General features: G+C 43.5%; 1 protein-coding gene across 6 annotated transcripts in view; it reads left to right on the top strand.

Annotated features, from left to right (window-relative positions):
* The first annotated feature begins 1,062 nt into the window (after nucleotides 1-1,062).
* Nucleotides 1,063-20,759, top strand: part of NME8 (NME/NM23 family member 8) — a 29,840-nt gene continuing 10,143 nt past the window's right edge. The window contains exons 1-11 of one of the 6 annotated variants that reach the window (XM_083706344.1): nucleotides 1,111-1,159; nucleotides 1,979-2,088; nucleotides 3,071-3,111; nucleotides 3,206-3,263; nucleotides 7,214-7,320; nucleotides 9,461-9,532; nucleotides 11,924-12,040; nucleotides 13,786-13,852; nucleotides 15,321-15,397; nucleotides 16,640-16,732; nucleotides 18,303-18,526. In XM_083706344.1, the coding sequence (XP_083562470.1) occupies nucleotides 3,079-3,111; nucleotides 3,206-3,263; nucleotides 7,214-7,320; nucleotides 9,461-9,532; nucleotides 11,924-12,040; nucleotides 13,786-13,852; nucleotides 15,321-15,397; nucleotides 16,640-16,732; nucleotides 18,303-18,526 (848 nt within the window). In that variant the 5' untranslated portion in view covers nucleotides 1,111-1,159; nucleotides 1,979-2,088; nucleotides 3,071-3,078. Of the gene's footprint in view, nucleotides 1,160-1,978; nucleotides 2,089-2,499; nucleotides 2,516-3,070; nucleotides 3,112-3,205; nucleotides 3,264-7,213; nucleotides 7,321-9,460; nucleotides 9,533-11,923; nucleotides 12,041-13,785; nucleotides 13,853-15,320; nucleotides 15,398-16,639; nucleotides 16,733-18,302; nucleotides 18,527-20,759 lie in introns of those variants that run through there. The other 5 variants (XM_083706343.1, XM_083706345.1, XM_083706346.1 and 2 more) reach the window with 5 other exon arrangements.

Below are 20,759 nucleotides of genomic sequence, written 5' to 3' on the forward strand. Positions count from 1 at the left end.
TCTCAAGCCCTTCAAATGGCTCCTCTGGGTGACCTGTTTACTGAATATTTCCTTCCAAAGTGCAGTTCATTAAAGCTGCTTTTTCTCTCCTTCCTTAAGTGGCCAAATTAAAGCCATTAAGAATCTTTCCCTGAGCAGCAGGGCTGGCCCACCCATGAGGCAATGGGAGGATTCAATGGGGGGATCCACTGCCAGGATCCACTGGGGAGGGATCCAGCAACACATCAACCACTGCTGTTTCTGTGGCCCCAACTACAGTTGTTGGATCTGTTGCATCCATTGCGTATCAGCTAAACAAGCTATAGGTTAGGGCCCCACTCTCTTGCCCCCCCCCAAAAAAATCACTATTAATATACTACTTCTTAATTGTATTTCAGTTCAACAATTACTTTGATAAAATACATATTTTGTTATGTGCAAATGGCTTTAGATACCTATTAGGTCCATAAATTACCATATAGCATATATTCAACACAAAAAACAGTGACAATTTGTTGTTGACAAACGACATATGGACATATAAAGGTCCCATTACCTTCAGTAGCTTAGGGCCTCATCAAACCTAAATCTGGCCCTGGTTGCATCCTCAGCAGCCCCCTCCGTGCTGTCTCTGCAGTGGTCTATTGATGAATAGGGGCCACTGCTGATCTCCTTCCAACCCCCAGGGAGGAAATGATGGGAGGGTTCTCCTGGGGTCTCCACTCACCCAGCATGATTCGGAGTGGGCCTGATTCCCCCGTGACAGCCTTTGATTCCCAGTTCAACCATTGGGCAAGGTTGATTTAATTCCCTCCCTTGTTCCTGAAGTAGATCTTCACTCTGCCCATCTTCCCTGGGGGTGGGGGGCTTTTTGTGGTTTGCCTCAGGTGCCAAAAATTCTTGGGCCAGCCCAGCAGCTCTCTCGCGGCTCCTTGGTTTGGCAAGAGCCTTCATAGTCACCTCTCAGGTACCAGGTCCATCCGAGGTACTGCATGTCCACCAGCCAACTGAGCCCAGGCTGAGTGCAGGTCCTCCCCGACTCATTCCTGACCGTTGGCTTCTACCTGGATGTTCTTTGGTGACCATAGCAACAGCCGTAACCGCCTGCACCTCCATCTCCCATCCTTCCTGAAGGTTCATCTCGCTCTATGGAAGTGGTTTCCCTGGACCAGTTAACACAGTGTGTATAAGGACATGGCATGCTCATGGTGTCTGTATGTATGGAAGTGAGATTTATGTGAACGAAGTGGACACTGTGTGTGTGTGGTTGCAATTACATTTATTGCTATTTTGTGTAGCCTGGATGACCCTGCCAACCTTTCCTCTAATGAGAGAGCCAGTGTGGTGTAGTGGTTAAGAGCGGTGGACTCGTAATCTGGAGAACCGGGTTCGAGTCTCCGCTCCTCCACATGCAGCTGCTGGGTGACCTTGGGCCAGTCACACTTCTCTGAAGTCTCTCAGCCCCACTCACCTCACAGAGTGTTTGTTGTGGGGGAGGAAGGGAAAGGAGAATGTTAGCTGCTTTGAGTAGTGATAAAGCGGGATATCAAATCCAAAACTCTTCTTGCTGTGGTACTGAGCCTTCTCAGCCTAAAGAACAAAGAGAGACACAGTTGCAGGGCAAGGTTAGGAGATAGTTTGTTCCAACCATTAGCCACCTATTCCCAAGAAGATGCTTCAGAGGTACACAGGACAACAGGGAAGTTTCATCCTAACATTAATCCTGGAGAGTTGAGGTGAAGAAGTGGGATGCTTCATCCCTAAAATAAACATGGCAAAGAAGCTCAGATGAGCTTTAAGCCCTTGCTTTCCTTATCCAGATCTGACCTGCTTGACACTCAAAAACACTTCACTGAGGCCCAACAAAAAATTTTCAACCCTCCAGAACTGGAATGAATAAACTGTAACTGATGGGCATTGCTAAAGATGTGTATTATGTACTCATATTATTATATCTAGGATGAATACATGTTGGCTTTTGTCTGTCTGTGTGTATCAGAATTAGTAATGTTGTTCCGTGGGCACTGAACGCATTGTGTTCTGCAAGCCAGTTGCAGAAGTGGAAAGTCACACAATGTTCTGTCAACATCATTTCCCCCAGAAAATAATGTGAGCATAATAATGGGATTAATTTATATTGTTGGTTTGAATCAAGTCTTTAAAAATGACAAGGTATATGTGAGATGACTTCAGGTTTTTTAAATCAGTAATTTGTGGAAATAGACTAGCAAATCCTTGTTATACTGTTGATCTCAAATTTCATTGTGGGAATTCCTACGGTTATTTTCATGCTATCTAACCCACTCTACTGGTATAGAAAAGATCGATCCCAGCAGAATAGATGCTTTGAAATAAATATATTGAGAACTTTGGTGCCCACCTAATGTTTTGGAAGTTTAGAGTTGTTGTTAACTCTGTGGAGGTTGAGCTAATGGCAAATGATCCGTTACAGGCAGTAGAATAACCAGTCTTTCCCCCTCAATGTTTTAATGAAAGACAAGGGTTGGAGACAGATGACTGATTAAGGGAGTTGCAGGTGAAGACATCGTTTCCCTTGCTATGAACACCCAGGGTGGTCCTCAACCAGTTTTTACTTGGAGTATATTAATGACTCTTGGTCATGTTCATTAATTTCAACGGGTCTGCTCTGAGAAAAACTTAGGTGAATACCGCCCTCATGTTTATTTTATTTTATTTTTGTCAATTCGAAAAATCTGACAATTTTATTTTTCAAGATCTGGATGGGGGCATACCGTAGGGACAATGATGAAAATGCCCTAAAATATGAAATGCACTAAGGGATGAAGTGCTGTGTTTTCACTAACCGAGGAAACTGGGGGAATTGATATTTAATGGCCAAATGATCACATTGTCAGGGTTTGCTGCTGCTGCATAGAGCTGTAAATAAAAAATCCAGCCACATTAAAATGAACTGAAATTTACATTGACTTTTTTTGCGAGTGTGTTAACGGGTTGCAATGGACATGTATAACTGAGGCTCATTAATTTCAGTGGGGCTACTCTGAGTGGGATTTAGTTATAATCCAATATCTTTCTCAGTCGTCTGTTTGTTACATTTCCACAATTATAGGGAATAAGATGGCAAGCAAGAAGAAGGAAGTTCAGCTACAGGTATAGATTTTGTCTTTTACCTTAATTATCCAGCTGCTTGCTGGAACACCCAGCACTTTAAAGCTGACAAAACTCTACGTTTGCTTTACTTTAGGCAGTAATACTTACTCAAGAACAATGGGAAGAAATGTTGCTGAAGAAAGGCCTAACAGGTACAATTCCCCCCTTTCCTCTTTTATACTAAAGTGTGTATGTGCAAGCATGTACGCACCAGTGTTTAATTGCGTGCACACACTGCAGTGCATTTAAAAGTGCATGTACTTTGTAACCTCTTTACTGTCCTCACAAAAATAAATTCCTGTATGATTTTAACTTTTCAAAACTTATTTCTTGTAAGTAGTCCAAAAATATGTAGTGAAATAAAGTGTGGAAATATAGGCTGTTAGATCTTTAAAATATGCCCTGCCAAATCACTTTCAAAATTTCCCTCTTCCCCCAGAATAAGAAAAGATCACACGTTTGGTAAGTTAAAACTTGGTTTACTTACTAACTCTCCAAAGGTCGTGTTCATATGCTTTTCCATACATCAGTCAGAAAAGTTGCGCAGGCAGTAAAACTTAGCTTAGTTATAAAGTGGTAAAAGTATTTATACAATTGGTGTAGGAACTTTAGAGTGGCTAGTGAGAGCCATGTGGTTGAGCTGGAATAATCGCCTCAAACCTCTTCACATACCGAGCTGCTCAGGTAGATTGGGGGTGAACAATAGGCTTTATTATCTATTTCCTCCCAAAGTAAGGGGAAGTGACATAGCCAAGCCTGGAAGAACAGTTTACTCTATGGTATTAACTTCTTAATGCATTAATTAGACTTAAGCATGTTGGTTATCATTGGACATGGGTGGCACTGTGGGTTAAAGCCTCAGCGCCAAGGACTTGCCGATCGAAAGGTCGGCGGTTCGAATCCCCGCGGTGGGGTGCGCTCCCGTCGCTCGGTCCCAGCGCCTGCCAACCTAGCAGTTCAAAAGCACCCCCTGGTGCAAGTAGATAAATAGGGACCGCTTACTAGCGGGAAGGTAAACGGCGTTTCCGTGTGCGGCTCTGGCTCTCCAGATGCAGCTTTGTCATGCTGGCCACGTGACCCGGAAGTGTCTGCGGACAGCGCTGGCTCCCGGCCTCTAGAGCAGTGTTTCCCAACCGGTGTTCCACGGCACACTAGTGTGCCGCGAGACGTTGCCTCGTGTGCCGCTTGGGAAACACTGCTCTAAGCGAGAGGGGACTCTGCTCAGGCTGCATCCGCCGTGCGCGAGGGAGGCGCTTCCTCTCGTGAGGGAGGCGAGAAGAAGGGAGGCGGGGTCGAGCAGGCGGATTGGCCCGGCGGCGGCCGTGACGTCACCCTGCGCGCGGCGGCAGATTCGAAACTCCTCAGGCGCAGGCGCGGCTGGAGCAGGAAGGCCGCTCTGCTTGAGAGGAAAGAGAGGGAGCCGCCGCCGGCGGGATGAAGAACACCGTTCCGCGGAGCACCGTGAAGAAGCTGCTGAGCAAGCACAAGCCGCACTTGCCTCAGGGTCTTACTGCCCACCCGCCTCTGTTTCCTTGCTGTGCTTGCTCAAACGGAACAAAGAGCAGGGAAAGCCCCTCCCCTCCAGGCAAGCAGGCAGGAGGGGGAGAGAGAGAGAGAGCGTGCGAGCTGGCTGGCTTGGGTGAGTAGGTGAGGGAAAACTTTTGCCTTCCTTTCCTCCCTCCCCGTTATACCCCTCTCCTGCATTCTTAGCCAGCTGCTTCTCTGCACACCCCTCTCGTGCTCCTTGTCCGTTCTGTGTTTTTCCTTCCCTCCCCACTTAAAATGTGGTTTAAAAGCATGGATCCACATGGATCCTCAGGATCTTTGCATTGGGTCACCCCAAATTCACCAACAGATCACATAGCATGTCCATGGCTACAGCCTGCCCTCCAAAAATCACGCACCCACTGTTGCCTGGGGCTGCAGTGGTGCAAAAATGTGGTTACAAAACATGGATCCACATGGATCCTCAGGATCTTTGCATTGGGTCACCCCAAATTCACCATCAGATCACATAGCATGTCCATGGCTACAGCCTGCCCCCCCAAAATCACACACCCACTGTTGCCTGGGGCTGCAATGGTGCAAAAACGTGGTTACAAAACATGGATCCACAGGGATTCTCAGGATTTTTGCATTGGGTCACCCCAAATTCACCATCAGATCACATGTCTGTGGCCACAGCATGAAGCACAAAAATGATACATCATTAATATTCACTGCCCACGGCGGCAGCCAATCGGCTGCCGCAAAGGGCGGGCCCTCACAGGTTCACTGAATAAAGTATTTTATAATTTTTCATATTTCTGTTTACTTACTATTTCATAATAAAGTAATTATAAAATACTTTATTTGTGTTTATTTGATTCCTATTAAAGAGAGTTACTTTATATATAGTCAATATAGGCACAGAGTTAATTTTTTAAACATTTTCTAATGGTGGTGTGCCTCGAGATTTTTTTCATGAAACAAGTGTGCCTTTGCCCAAAAAAGGTTGGGAAACACTGCTCTAGAGTGAGATGGGCGCACAACCCTAGAGTCTGTCAAGACTGGCCCATACGGGCAGGGGTACCTTTACCTTTACCTTTATGTTGGTTATAAGAGGCTGGTTATCCCACAAACATTCCCAATGATTCTAGGTGCATTAAAAAAAAAATGGGCACATTAAATGCAAAGAAGTTACACTTCCTGTCACATCTAGTCTGACTAGCAGGCTTAGTAGCATAGAAAGCCCATGTCTGATTTGTAGGCTATAGAGCTCTTGATTTGAACCCTAGTGGCACCTGACATCTGTGTGCTGTAAAATCAGACTGCAAAGGCATACATTTTTTGAGTTTTCTGATTTTCATTAAATATGTCTAACAACAGCAACAACAACAATAACAATAATACTACTAATAATAATTTTATTATTTATACCCTGGCCATCTGGCTGGGTTTCCCCAGCCACTCTGGGCTGCTTCCAACAGAACACAAAGAACTTCCCTAAACAGGGCTGCCTTCAGAGGTCTTCTAAAAGTCAGATAGTTGTTTATTTCCTTGACATCTGATGGGAGGGCGTTCCACAGGGAGGGCGCCACTACCGAGAAGGCCCTCTGCCTGGTTCCCTGTAACTTTGCTTTTTGCAGTGAGGGAACCGCCAGAAGGCCCTTGGCGCTGGACCTCAGTGCAGTGGTGGAGGAAGAGGAGTGCGGGGAGAGTGCACCATCCCCGGCAGCGTGATCCCAGTAGGGTGCCATCGCAGATGCCCCCCTGCCAGTGCTGGGCGCCACGCCCCTGTGGGCGGCACGCCATGCCCCCGGGATGCATGCCAGCCCCGCCCCCGCCTGCTCTCCCCCACCGACCACCCACCCCTGGTGCCAGAGCATGAAGCTCCACCACTGCCTCAGCGTCCGGGCAGAATGATGGGGGTGGAGATGCTCCTTCAGGTATACTGGGCCGAGGCCATTTAGGGCTTTAAAGGTCAGCACCAATACTTTGAATTGTGCTCAGAAACACACTGGGAGCAAATGTAGGTCTTTCAGGACTGGTATAATATGGTCTCTGAGGCAACCTGGCAGTCACTGTTCACCTGTGCTGGGCCTGCGTCTACCACATATGGCAGGCTACACATCTGAAAACAAGTATTGGCATTCTGCCAGTTCTTGAAGACATGCCTAGACGTGGCCTTCTGGTCTTATTTTTAATTATTTTTAACTGTTTAAATTGTTATGCCTTTTAGCTGGCTTGTGTATATTTTAATTAAAGGGGTTTTAATGCTTTGATAAGACTGTCCCATTGTGTATTTTAATTACGTATGGATTTTATAATTGATTTTATGCTTGTAAACTTAGAAGCCATTTTGGTATACAAGTGGTGTATAAATAATTTTATAGTAGTAACAGATGTAGTGAAACTTAAAACATGTGTTAATTCCTGGAATACGATTGCTTACTATTACTGATACATCATGCCTATTATTAATTGGTGATCTTTCCCATAAAACCTGGTAAAAACATGGTTTCAATAGAGGGGCATGTCCCTGCCCCCAAATCAGAAAAAAACGGTATCACCCATTTGAAGTTACACATTTTATTTAGGTACTTTGTTGTCTGTTTCCCAGTAGTAGATGTGTATCAGGCTTGGTGTGGACCTTGCAAAGCTGTCTTGAGCTTATTCAGAAAACTAAAAAATGAATATGGTGAAGATGATCTTCTGCATTTTGCGGTGGTAAGGATCCAGATATGAAGCCTTCCAATACCAAACATTTTGGGGGAAGCATACTTTTGCGCTCTGTGATTTATTTCCTTATTGCAGTTTCAGCAAAACACTGAAGAATACATTCCAAATACAGTGGTACCTCGGGTTAAATACTTAATTCGTTCTGGAGGTCCGTTCTTAACCTGAAACTGTTCTTAACCTGAAGCACCACTTTAGCTAATGGGGCCTCCTGCTGCTGCCGCGCCGCCAGAGCACGATTTCCGTTCTCACCCTGAAGCAAAGTTCTTAACCTGAAGCACTATTTCTGGGTTAGCGGAGTCTGTAACCTGAAGCGTATGTAACCTGAAGCATATGTAACCCGAGGTACCACTGTACACTGTCATTATTTTATTGCTAGGTCGACTGATTTCAGCTGCTGGAGAAATCCTGTAGTCACATATCAGGATTGCCAGACATTCGGAATTTCCTGGACATATCCAGAATATTGCAGTTGGAAGCAGTGTGGGCGGAAATTGCCCCCTCCCCAGTAAAAAAATGTCCAGGAAAATTCAGACATATGGCAACCCATGTCGGCAGTGTCATTTTTGGCAATTATCCTGAAAAATAGCCCCAAAACATCTTCCTTTTTTTTTGCAAATTTGCCAAAAAAAGCTCAACAACTACCTTTCTGCCCGAATTTTCACTGTTTGAAATATGGCAACACTATCACATATGAAAAGCTACTGCATAGTTACGTAAGAGGGGAGGAGTAACAGAATTATAATATATGAACCCTAGCGGGTGGCGCTGTGGTCTAAACCATAGAGCCTAGGGCTTGCTGATTGGAAGGTCGGCAGTTCGAATCCCCGTGATGGGGTGAGCTCCCGTTGCTCGGTCCCTGCTCCTGCCCACCTAGCAGTTCAAAAGCACATCAAAGTGCAAGTAGATAAATAGGTACCACTCCGGCGGGAAGGTAAATGGCATTTCCGTGCGCTGCTCTGGTTTGCCAGAAGCGGCTTAGTCATGCTGGCCACATGACCCAGAAAAACTGTCTGCGGACAAACGTCGGCTCCCCCAGCCTATAGAGCAAGATGAGCGCACAACCTCAGAGTTGTCTGCGACTGAACCTAATGGTCAGGGGTACCTTTACCTTTACCTTTTAGCCACATTTAAGCTAAAAATACAAGAATTGGTGCAGATGTAGTTCATCTACAAATAGTATTGCAAAAAATAAAAATCAAGCCTTGGGAATACGTAACTTTCAGAAGGAGAGGGTATTCTGCCCTCAAAATATTGTTTAACAGATCTTCACTGTTCACATCCCTAAAGACCAATAGACCAATGTTAAAGATTCTGGATTTTCCAAAATGTTGAAATACTGCTCCCACTGCTGGTTTGGGAAGTGCTGTACACCACAATCCACATCTATCATGCCATTTCTTATTAAATACCAGGTTTTGAGGTTTTTACCTGAAACCCACTTTGATCTGAACTGGGGAAAAGAACGACCAAGCTGTCTTTTAACCTGGTTGATGTGTGCAGAGCTTTACACATTTTGATGTCCCATTGATTTCAGTGAAATATTAAGCAAGCATGTGCTTAACTCTTTCTTTCCCTTTAAAACTAATGGGATTTCAGAGTGCTTACCTTTGGCTAGAAGAATGCTATTTATTTCCTTACATTTGCATTTTTCAGTAGCACCTTCTATGGTCACATTAACGGTGAAGTCATGCAAACATTTATTTTGAATGGGATCTAAACTGGAAACAAGGCAAGAAGCTATCAGCAGACTGCAAATCAAAATTCTCAGTGAGCCAGCCAGTAGTACTCTACAGAGAATCTACAGTGGTACCTCTGGTTACGAACTTAATTCATTCTGGAGGTCCGTTCTTAACCCAAAACCGTTCTTAACCTGAGGTACCACTTTAGCTAATGGGGCGTCCCAGTGTCGCCACGCCGCCGGCACGCAGTTGCTGTTATCATCCTGAGTTAAAGTTCTTAACCTGAGGTACTACTTCCTGGTTAGTGGAGTCTGTAACCCGAAGTGTTCGTAACCTGAGGTGTTTGTAGCCCCAGGTATCACTGTATATGGGAATTGCTATAGTATAGCTTGCCTTGCAGGTGTTTTGAAAAATAATAATGTAGGTTATGTATCTGTCCTTCATTTAAGGCGGAGGCTAGCAGCATTCCAAGTCTGCTCCCCTTTAAAGATAAATGTGAACCCGCTTTTATCTTCTGTGTGGTAAGTACATGGTGAATGACTTTAGTTTTTGTTTTGCTGGTGACTAATTCTCAGTTAATTCTTCAGATTGAAAAGAGGCGTATCATAGTAGTATGGATTTATATGAAATAGTTGACTATGGAGTTAGAACAACTGACAACAAACTAGTGATAGATGTCAAAATTAAAAAATTAAAAAATTGTCCAGTAGCACCTTAGAGACCAACTAAGTTTGTTCTGGGTATAAGCTTTCGTGTGCATGCATACTTCTTCAGATACACTGAAACAGAAGTCACCAGACCCTTATACAGTGGTACCTCGGGTTAAGTACTTAATTCGTTCCGGAGGTCCGTTCTTAACCTGAAACTGTTCTTAACCTGAAGCACCACTTTAGCTAATGGGGCCTCCCGCTGCCGCCGCGCCGCCGGAGCACGATTTCTGTTCTTATCCTGAAGCAAAGTTCTTAACCTGAAGCACTATTTCTGAGTTAGCGGAGTCTGTAACCTGAAGCGTATGTAACCTGAAGCGTATGTAACCTGAGGTACCACTGTATATAGTGGGAGGGTGGGGTGGGGTTTTTCTCAGAAGGGTAGTTGGAGATGGGTGATAGATGTGCCACACATAGAGATCAGCGTATCAGCACATCTTTCTGCTAGGTCACAAAACATCAAGGGATTCAGAATACCCCAGGTCACACATATGCAGGGTATTCTATATGCCAATATGCTCAGGCCAGGGGCAGATTTAGGGGAGTACGGCCGCTTTGGTGGCACTGGGGACAGATCCATGGGTCAACGCAGGGGGCGTCAGAACTATGATGTAGAATGGCTTATTATTTGAACCATTGCCATTGAGAATCTCAAGCTTAGTCTGTAGACATCAGTGTTATCTCCAACATCCTCTGAACAGTCCTAAACAAAGCAGTTGTCAGATAAGAAACCAGTAAAGGTTCAGTGGTGTAGAAATTTAATTGATCACATAAATCAAATGAAATATTTTGATCATTTGAAGCAAGTGCCTCCAATTGTTTGGAGCAGCAGATTTTTAAACAAACAAACAAACAAACAAACAAACAAACAAACAAACATTTTAATACAAAAATAATACAAGAACATAAAAACAACTGAAACTAATGCATGAATCCTCTTGGTATACCAGCAGGTGCCACAAGAAGCATTTCCCTCTGTGATAGGAGAAAGGGGAATGCTTCATCAAAGGCTGAACCACAATTACCTTTCCTCCATTCTTTAAAGTTCCACATCTAACCACCTCCCCCCCTCCTTTTTTTGCCCTGGAGTTTTCACCGCAAAAACCCACTCCTTTAAGCTCAATCGGAGCAAATGTCAGTCCATGGAAAACCTGAATTAACCTTTGCACCGATTGAGCACTAAAGACCAGGTTTTAACAGGGAAAGCTCCGAAGAGAGAATTAAAATGCTCAGACACAGAGCGTTTAATCATGAACCTGTGTCTGAAAAGAGTGGGGCAAAGGGTGTGCATAAGCCCTGAGATGGTCCCTGCCATTTTTTGGAAGTGTGTGGTGATGCAGAGCTGGGAATTGGTGTCACAATGTTGTGATCATGAGGGATCAGGGACTTCTCAATTTTCTTCCATCACCTTCCACAGTTAAGTCTCCCAGTGTTCCAACACCACTGACCCCCCCCCTCCAGTTTGTTTATGCAAATGGAATAAACAATTAATTATAATGTATAGGTAGATTCATGCTATGCTAGTTGAGCTGAGTTCCCATGGAAATCATAATGGCAAATCATGGTAACTTTTTACATTGATTCCAATAGGCTCAGCTGGAGCTTAACTAACCTTTGGTGCAATCCTATGCATTTTTACTCAGAAGTAAGTCACACTGAGGTCAATGGGACTTACTCCAAAGTAGGTGAACATAGGACTGCGGTCTTACCGTGCCATCTTGTGCAGGTCTCCTCAGAAATAAGTTCAATGAGACTCACAGGCAAGTGAGTATAACACGCATTTGAAAGATAATGATCAACGCTGCTGTTTTTTGTTAATTTTAATTATTTTAGATCATTGCGTTTATGATGTTTTTGTGATATTTTGAGCAGACTTGGGTGGCTAGTCCCAAAAAGGTAGGATATACGAAATAATTTTTAAGCAAAGATAAATCTGTATAGAGTGATAACCAGAGTTAGTCATTCTCAGAATAGACCCACTGAAATAATTGGACTTAAGTTATTTAGATTTGAGTGTGACTCGCCTTGGATACCACTGATAGGATTGCAGCCTTAGGCTTTTAGGTTGCTGGAAGCGAATAAAGCACATAAAACGAAAGGTTTGCACCTGGAAAATATTTGTTGTTAGAAACCAATTAAAATATACAAAACAAAACTATGAGATGTTGCTGAACACTGTTTTATTTGAGCTAAAATTATTTGCAGGATGGCAAGATGGTAGATATTGTGAGAGGCGCAAATGGACCTCTTCTGTGTAGAAAAGTCATAGAGATAGTAGAACGAGAGAGAAGAATTGTAGCAGGAGAAGCAGAAAGACCAGAGGTAACTTGGCCTTGACTCAGTATTGGCATATTTTATTAAGAAGTACGGTTGCCTTCACTTTCTAATGCTCTGTGTTCTGCTTTATTGCTGATATGATTTTTATTCTTTGTACACATTCCTGTTTTCATTAGTTTGAAAGTGCTACCCTGAGTATATGTTCACCCTACATACTTATTGATTTATTTCCCCTGTCGGACCATTTCTCTGTTGCAAACTGCTTTGGAAATGATGCACAGAGCTTTGAAAATTAACTCCAATCCTAAAGGTGCAATTCGCAAGGAGTGCCCATTCATGGTGTCTGGGGCTGCCCCACACCATTAAGGCACATTTCCCGCACCATCAAAGAATTCTGGGCACTGCAGTTTCTTAAGGCTAACTGGGAAGTGTAACTCTTGTGAGGGGTAAACTAGGTGGGTGATGATCTACAATGGCTTGTGATCTATGGCACTTGCACACGACAATATCAGGTGGAGGCTGAAGTTAATCAGAAAAATTCCAGGAAACATAAATGGACTCAGGCACCATTGGACAAGTATGAATGTGCAGCTGCTGCTGCTTACTTGAATGGGTCTTGTTGTGGGGCAGGGTTGTAGCCAGTGGCGTAGCGTGGGTTGTCAGCACCCGGGGCAAAACCCATGGATTTTAGTAGGGGCAGAGAGCTGCAAGTGCGAGCGCCCCCCCCCAGATGTTGCACCCGGTGCGGCCGGCCCCCCCACACCCCACGCAACGCCACTGGTTGTAGCAAATTTGGGGTTGCACAGATGCACTGGCAGGGCCAGTCCAGCACTCCCACTGGTGTGTCGCACAGCCTGGACCTCCCACCCAGGTAAGCTGCAGCAATGCCCGTGTCAAGAGGGTGCCTTTGCAGCTCTATGACACCCACCCTTTGCAACAGAGTCCTACCATGTTCAATGGAACGTAATCTCAGAAATGTGCCCACAAGCTTGCCATTTTAAGCACAGAAGTTCCTGTTGGTGCTGAGCGGTGCAGTCATAAACAAATCTACTCCAAATCACACCTCACCAAATTCAGTGGGACTTACTGCCTGTGAGTGGTTATAGGCAGTGATGGCTGGAACCCCTTGGGATTGGTGGCATGGGAAGGCAGGGAGCCCAATGGCAGGGAAGCAGATGGCGCCAGAGAGCCAATGACAGGCAGAGCCAATTTATTCCAGTTTTGTCGCCATCTTCCCTCTCCTGAGTTCTACAAGAGGGATCCTGAGACTAAGGAGCCGGAAGGCAGGGCCACACCCCGGAAAGTTGTAAGTAAGAAAGCAGGCAAGGTAACAGCTGCCGTGGGAGGCCCTGAATTCTGTCAGGATGGCATAATAGGGAGCGTGGGAGAGTAGCCTTTTCAGCCCCTCCAGAAGACACCCCCTAAAACTACTAATAATGGGGTGGGGGTGGTATATTGAAGAAACACCACAGCAGGGGAGATTATCCCCTTCCCTCCAAACTGCAATCCTGAACCAGTGCTCTCCTCCCCATCACTGGCTTTTATCCAATCAAAGCTGCCTTACCTTGCAGCAGATAGTATCTCTCCATTGATGCTTTCTTGATGCTTTCTTTCCATCCATCCATCCATCCATCCATCCATCCATCTGCCTATGAAGAATCTATATTGTTGATGTTTCATTTCTATACCATTCGGAAACTTTCGAAAGAACTGTCTCACGATTGCATCCTTACCAAATATTATTTTGAAAAGTTGGTATGACCGTAATGTAACAGTGAAAACATTTTCAGTTGCCAGAACTTCTGTTTGTGGAGGAGAAAGAATCCGATGAAGAACTTGTAGAAGAAGAAGCTGTCGGCAAGTTTTCCTGATAGATTTTTTAAAATTTTTTAGATAGGTAGCAAATCAGTGGTGTGATCGTTGTTGTCGTCCGTTAGCCGTTTGTTGGTAGGAATGTCTTAACAGGAGACAGAGGCCCCCGCAGCTCCAATGGGGAGGAGTTAAGCATGCTCTTTCCCACCACTCTGCCTTGGGGTCCATAGAACTGTGACTCGCTCAACCTCTGGTCAGTCATGCTGCTTATCAGGCACTAGAGGTGGAGGGGAAAGGCAGCGGTGAGGTTGGCGCCGTGCAAACACTTAGGTGGGTCGTGTGCCAGCCTCTTCACTGCCACCCCCTCCCTTTCTTCCTCCTTATAAGCAAGAACGCAACCAGCCAGAGGGTCAGGGGAGTGCCACTGCCCGGCCACACTCTCCGCTGCGGACTGCAAGGCCAGCACCACATTATGGCCATTGCAGGCCTGCCGTACAACAAGGTAGAGTGACCCGTGGAGTGGGCAAGACATGAAGGCAGGAATTGGTATCTGAATGAGGCAGCAAGACTTTTTAAAGGAAAATGTCTGCACCTGCAGCCCCTTAAAGCAAATTTAAGGAAGAGTTTCCCATTCTAGTGGTTTTTATAATGCCCAGAGTATTAACAAATGCCAATCTGTCAACATTTCAGACCAAATTTTCTGATATCTTAAAAAAAAAACCATTTGTCATTTACTTTTTACTCATCTTGGGTAAGGATTCAGGCAAAAGAGGCAAATGTTTCATGCTGCTGGGGGTACAAATAGGCATGGGTTTTATCAGGACCAATTTTTAGTCTTCTGTTCTACTAACTAGACAAACTTAGAGGGAGGTTTTTCGTTGCTAGAAAAATACAAATTGGATAAGGTGGACTTACTGGAACTGATTTTCAGTCAGCTATACTACCAGTGTCTTTTAAACATAGTTTTGTTTGTCCTGATCACATTTCTCATACTTAGCTACCTGTATGATAATGTCATTTGGAATCTCCTGAAGACACAGATATGAAATTGTGATGTGGTGCTCTTTTTGATGGTCAGATGCCTGTAAGGATTTGCATTTAAATACAGTGGCACCTCGATTTTTGGATGTCTCCATTACCAAACGTTTCAGTTTTCAAACACCGAAAATCCTGAAGTAAATGCTTCTGTTTTTGAACACGCCTTGGAAGTCAAACGGCTTCTGCTTGTGTGTATCTGTTGTTTTTTACAGTTTTCTCTGTTGAATTGGCAGACCGCCCTTTATGCCTCAGTTTTCAGACTTTTTGGAAGTCGAATGGTCTTCCAGAACGGATTACATTCGAAAACCGAGATGCCACTGTAAATGGATCCCACACAGGGGAGGCATAGATGTTAATGCTTGTTAAAGCATCACAGGCATGTATCTGTAAAAGAACATTGGACATAGGAAGTTACTTATTACGTAGTCTTGTTCCAATATGGTGAATGTTATATACAGTCTTGCTTGTCTTTTAGAGGAGGAAAAATACACTGTTGTGATCATAAAACCTGATGCAGTTGAAGCAGGAAAAGTTGAAGAAATTAAACAAACGGTAAAGAAACCTTTTTACCGAAAAATATGAAACAATACTGATTCATTTGAAAACTAGGGTGGCAGGAATTTGCTAAGCCAGATGCGCAAAACTTCCATATGAAAACAGACCAAGAGCCATGTGTTTGACACATTATCCTGTTTTTTTTCCAGCTTCAGGAAGGCCATAAAGAAGCTTAGTAAGCTGTCTTGCATGGCAAGGGGGCTGAAACCATTTTGGTGGGCTGTAAATACTTGCACAGTGATGTATTAAATGCTGTGCTAATCTGTATTTCTTTGTAATCTGTAGCGTGGATGCTGCTCCCTTGAAAAGCCAGAGAGCTTTGTGGAACAATTTTTGTTTGGCCGCTTACACTCTCCATATTTGCTCTGCATCCAATGTGGCCCCACCCCTGGTTTGGAAAGCAGTTAACCATAAGCCATATACACAAGCCATATATATCCTGCACCTGTTCTAGCATTTCTTATGAAATTCTGCATTTTGATGTGCTGTCCCACAAAACAGCTTAGATCTGAATTGAGAAAAGCAACTGCATTTTAGACCAGTAATGTGCACACAGTCATTGTGCCGATGACACCGATATACCACTTCATCAAGCACTGTGATAAAACCACTATCTACTCTTGCATTATATGCTTATTTCCTCTCCTATCGGTTACTAAGCAACAGTGGCTGTAGCAACTGAGAACTTTTTTAACAGGCTCAAAACTTGTATGACCTGCGTTTTCCACAACATATTAATTTCATGGTGAAGACATTCACAAGCCTTGCTTGCATGAATTTAGAACATTGTACTTGCAACGAGTCATTGGTTTATATATAATAATTCAGGAACGGTTAAATACTTTTGTGCAAAATCAAATTACTGGATACAAGCTTTTCAGCACAATCCTATCTGTACATTTAACCAATTGCTCAGCCCTAATCTACTAACAATGCTTAGATGATCAGGCAATTTTGTGGGCATGCTGGTCTGCTGTAACAGAGAATGAAAAAGGGGTATCAAAGATGGCTTTCCATCCTAAAAATGATTGGTCACATTAAATTGTATGTTGCACCTCCCTGTTTGTTTAAAGTTTTTACATTAAGATTATGGCGATACATGAATTTTTTGAATTTTCATTTGTTCCTTTGTTCAGATCAGATAACTGATCAGTTAAAAGTTCTTTGATTGGTTGCACTGCTTAAACACAGCCTAATAACCCAACCTTTTTCTTCTGAAATGTGCTCCGATAACTGAAGATTACAGAAGCAGGCTTTAACATTCTTGCAGAAGCCCTGAGGACATTAACGGATGAGCAAGTTAGGGATTTTTATCAAGACAAATCAGAAGAGGTAAGAAGTACAGATAAATGTGGGAGAACACAGCCATTGATGTAGATAATCAAAATGATTGATTACATGAATTGCATGTTAGCATAACTGTGGGGAAATAATCTAGTTACTATTTTAACTCACAGAAAACCAATGCTGGCCTTACTGTGCCTCATCCCTCTTTCCACCATTTCGGGTCCCCATAGTGGTTAACAGCAATGGAATTCCCACCAGTTAGCTTCCAGTTGGTCACATCACTCCTGTTTACTGGGAGGCAAGGTTGCACCAAGGTCTGCATGGTGCAAATGCACTAGCAGGAGGCTTTTGGGAAATGATTTATAATGAAATGAAAAAAAAAATAGAGTAACCTTTATTAAAAAACCAGAAGCCTGTTTATTAGGTATTCTGGGAGCGGAGATTCCAAAAGAACAGAGAAAGTGGTTTATGTATGCTACGATGGCTGTTCAGATGCTGTTAGCTCAAAGGTGGAAAGAGGAAGCAGACCCGACCAAAGCAGACTGGCAAACCAAGTTAATAGACTATGCTGAGATGGCAAAACTAACTGGAAAGCTCAGAAATGAAGATGACAAGAAATTTAAAAAAGAATGGGAAATGTTTGCCATGTACTTCGAAAAGTATCATAAACGGGTTAATACATTGGCAGGATTTTAAGAACGCTTGTAATTTTAGAAATAGTGTAGGAAATTTGAGGTAATAATAATAATTTGGAATAGAAATGATATGCAGCTGAAAAAGAAATTTAAGGAACTAGGGAAGGGGCGGGTGAGGGAAGTCACAGGATTTGGAGAATCCCATTTTATGGATTTGATATGGCTTTTACATATATTTGTTTGCGTTTGTTGTTTGTTTTGTTGAAAAATTAATAAAAGTATTTTTTAAAAAAACAAAAGACAAATGCACTAGCAGGAATACTGGATTGGCTCTGCCAGTGCATTTGCTGAGCATCATTCTCGACGTTGCCTGGTCCTCAGTGAGCAGCCCCGATGCAGCCAGCCAGAGGTCAGATGAAATGCAGCAGCCCACCATGGAACTGCTACTGGATAGAACGTAAACTTCTATATTTGAAATATTTTAGGATCTCAGTAGCATTGCTAGATTAAAGGTAAAGGTAAAGGGACCCCTGACCATTAGGTCCAGTCGTGACCGACTCTGGGGTTGCGGCGCTCATCTGACTTTATTGGCCGAGGGAGCCGGCGTACAGCTTCCGGGTCATGTGGCCAGCATGACTAAGCTGCTTCTGGCGAACCAGAGCAGCGCACTGAAACACCGTTTACCTTCACGCCGGAGCGGTACCTATTTATCTACTGGCACTTTGATGTGCTTTCGAACTGCTAGGTTGCCAGGAGCAGGGACCGAGCAACGGGAGCTCACCCTGTCGCGAGGATTCGAACTGCAACCTTCTGATCGGCAAGTCCTAGTGCCACCCGCATCCCGATTGCTAGATTACCTAATGAATATAACAATATGTTGTTACAGGCACCTTGTAACAGGGAGAAATGTAGTACTCAGTTAATTGATGGTGAGTCTTCTTTCCTGGCCCTTAATGACAAAAATACTCCCCCCCCCCCAGCTTGACTTTGAAGAGTTTGTTTCGTTTATGCTGTCTGGACCATGCCATGTGCTGATCGTTTCTGAAGGAAACCAAACGCACGAGATTGTGCCTTATTTACAAGAATTGGCTCCTGGAGAACTGAAGGAGGGAGAGGGAGAGGAGGAGGAGGAAGAAGAGGAGGAGGAGGAGGAGGAGGAGGAAGAAGAAGGGTATCGGAAACCTCCAAGTGAAGCGCCAGCCAGGTAGATTCCAACATGGAGTTCGTGAGTATATGGGGGCGCAGGTGGATGTGATTCCTCCCAGCCAATATGTGATTGACAGTAATATTGCTTGCACATTGGATACCATGTGCGGGATTTTTCAAATCCGCCCTGGTATTTCAAGTGTGTCTTCATGCTAGGCAATATCAGATTTACTTCACACAATAATTTATTTATTTATTTATTTATTTATTTATTTATTTATTTATTTATTTATTATTAATTTCATTTCTATACCGGCCTGGTGGAACGCTCTGCTTCATGAGACCAGGGCCCTGCAGGATCTGATTTCTTTCCGCAGGGACTGTAAGACAGAGTTGTTCCGCCTGGCCTTTGGCTTGGAGCCAATTTGATTCCCTCCCTCCCTCCCTCCCTCTCTTTCTTTTTTCTTTCCTTCTCCTCCTGCGTTGAGGCTACATTTTATTTTAATGTTGTAATATTTTAATGTTGTATTTTAATTTTGTTTTTAAGTTGTAATCATTCAACTTGTTTTTATTATTGCTTGTAAGCTGCTCTGAGCCCGGCCTTGGCTGGGTATAAATAAAAAATTATTATTATTATTATTATTATTATTATTATTATTATTATTATACTGCTTTATATTTTAACAGCATATTAAAACATCAATAAAACAATCCAGAATCAAACATTTCTGAAGAAAGTCAAATATAGAGTATACAGTCGAAGCAACATAATTAAAAGAAAACTAAAATATTATCTTTGAAAATTCAAAAATAAAACGTAACAAAGGAGGTCAAGTACAGAATACATATTGGCGTGTTCAGACCCAGAAACCTCCACCCTAAATAAATTCACACCTGACTCATAATTTTGGTTTGGTTTTTGGCAGAATTTAGGCCACAACTTTATTGATTACTGCAAGTGACTGGTTGCATAGGCTCTGGTTCAAATAGCTCCCTGCACCATTGCAGGGCACCAGCATAGGTCAGCCCAGGGTGAACACCTGGAACAGCAGAAAGCCAGGAACAGACTAACTCCACCACCCAAATGTCCCTCTGAATTCAGGCACAGGCACAATCCCCTCTCGGGGGTTGACCAAACCAAGTTGAGTCCTTGGATTCCTTTAACGGAATACCCGTCACATAGGGATGGCGAAAGCGTTGCCCCATCCCTATTACCTGAACCAGAGCCTATCCGCAACCTTAAAAGTTGTGACAATTTGCTACGTGGCAGGCGAAACCCAAATGGCACCATTCAATCAGCCAAGTGGGGAAAATTCCTGCCGTGCCCCTGTCCCAAGGACAGATGACACACAATGGCATAGCAAGGTCAAGCGCACAGCCCTAAAAGTAGGGAGAGGTGGGCAGGTGTTCCGATGCGCTGGCCGAAAGAGGAAGCTCAGGGTCACGTGCATGGGCATAAATAGGTCCCTCGAACCGTTTGGACTGCGTCCCATTGGCCAGATTGCACCCAGGTATGAGGGACCTACCAATCGGGTGTTGTGGCTGACCAATCGTACCCACCCACAACACAGGGTGTTGGTTGCCAGGTCTCACAGCAACACGTGCCCTCTTTAAGGGAGGGCCCAATTTTTCAAATCCACCCTGGTATTTCAAGTGTGTCTTCAGATTTACTTCACTCAACAAATTATTTATTTATTTATTATTAATTTCATTTCTATACCGCTTTATATTTTAACAGCATATTAAAACATCAGTAAAACAATCCAGAATCAAACATTTCTGAAGAAAGTCAGATACAAAGTATACAGTCAAAGCAACATAATTAACCGAAAACTAAAATATTATCTTAAAATAAAACGTAACCAAGGAGGTCAACTACAGAATACATATTTAACACAAACAAAGTTAAGAAAAAAAAATCTTAAACATTTCAAAAACAGTTGGTAAGTGAAGTCAAATATAAAATGCACGTTTAAAACAGCATAATTAACAAGAGAATAAAATATTATCACAAGCATGACACGGCTGTTTGGAAATTCTATCTGCATCTAATTTCCTTCCAACCTCACAGTTTGCAATCTCCTCCCATACACCTCTAACTCAGGATAGGACTTCATGCATCGGACGGAAGTCGACTATAGTCCATGAAAGGTTAGGACTTAATAAAGGGGTTGGGGCCTAAGGTGCCATCTGCTGCGGCTGCAAAATAATTGCACAACTGCCCCTCTGGAAAGCCACTGTTATTTTATTCTTCGGGGTGGGGAGGGGTTCACTCTGACATGCCTTCAATT

Source organism: Podarcis gaigeae (assembly GCF_964106915.1).
Source record: "Podarcis gaigeae genome assembly, chromosome: 12".
NCBI classification, from domain to species: Eukaryota; Metazoa; Chordata; class Lepidosauria; order Squamata; family Lacertidae; genus Podarcis; species Podarcis gaigeae.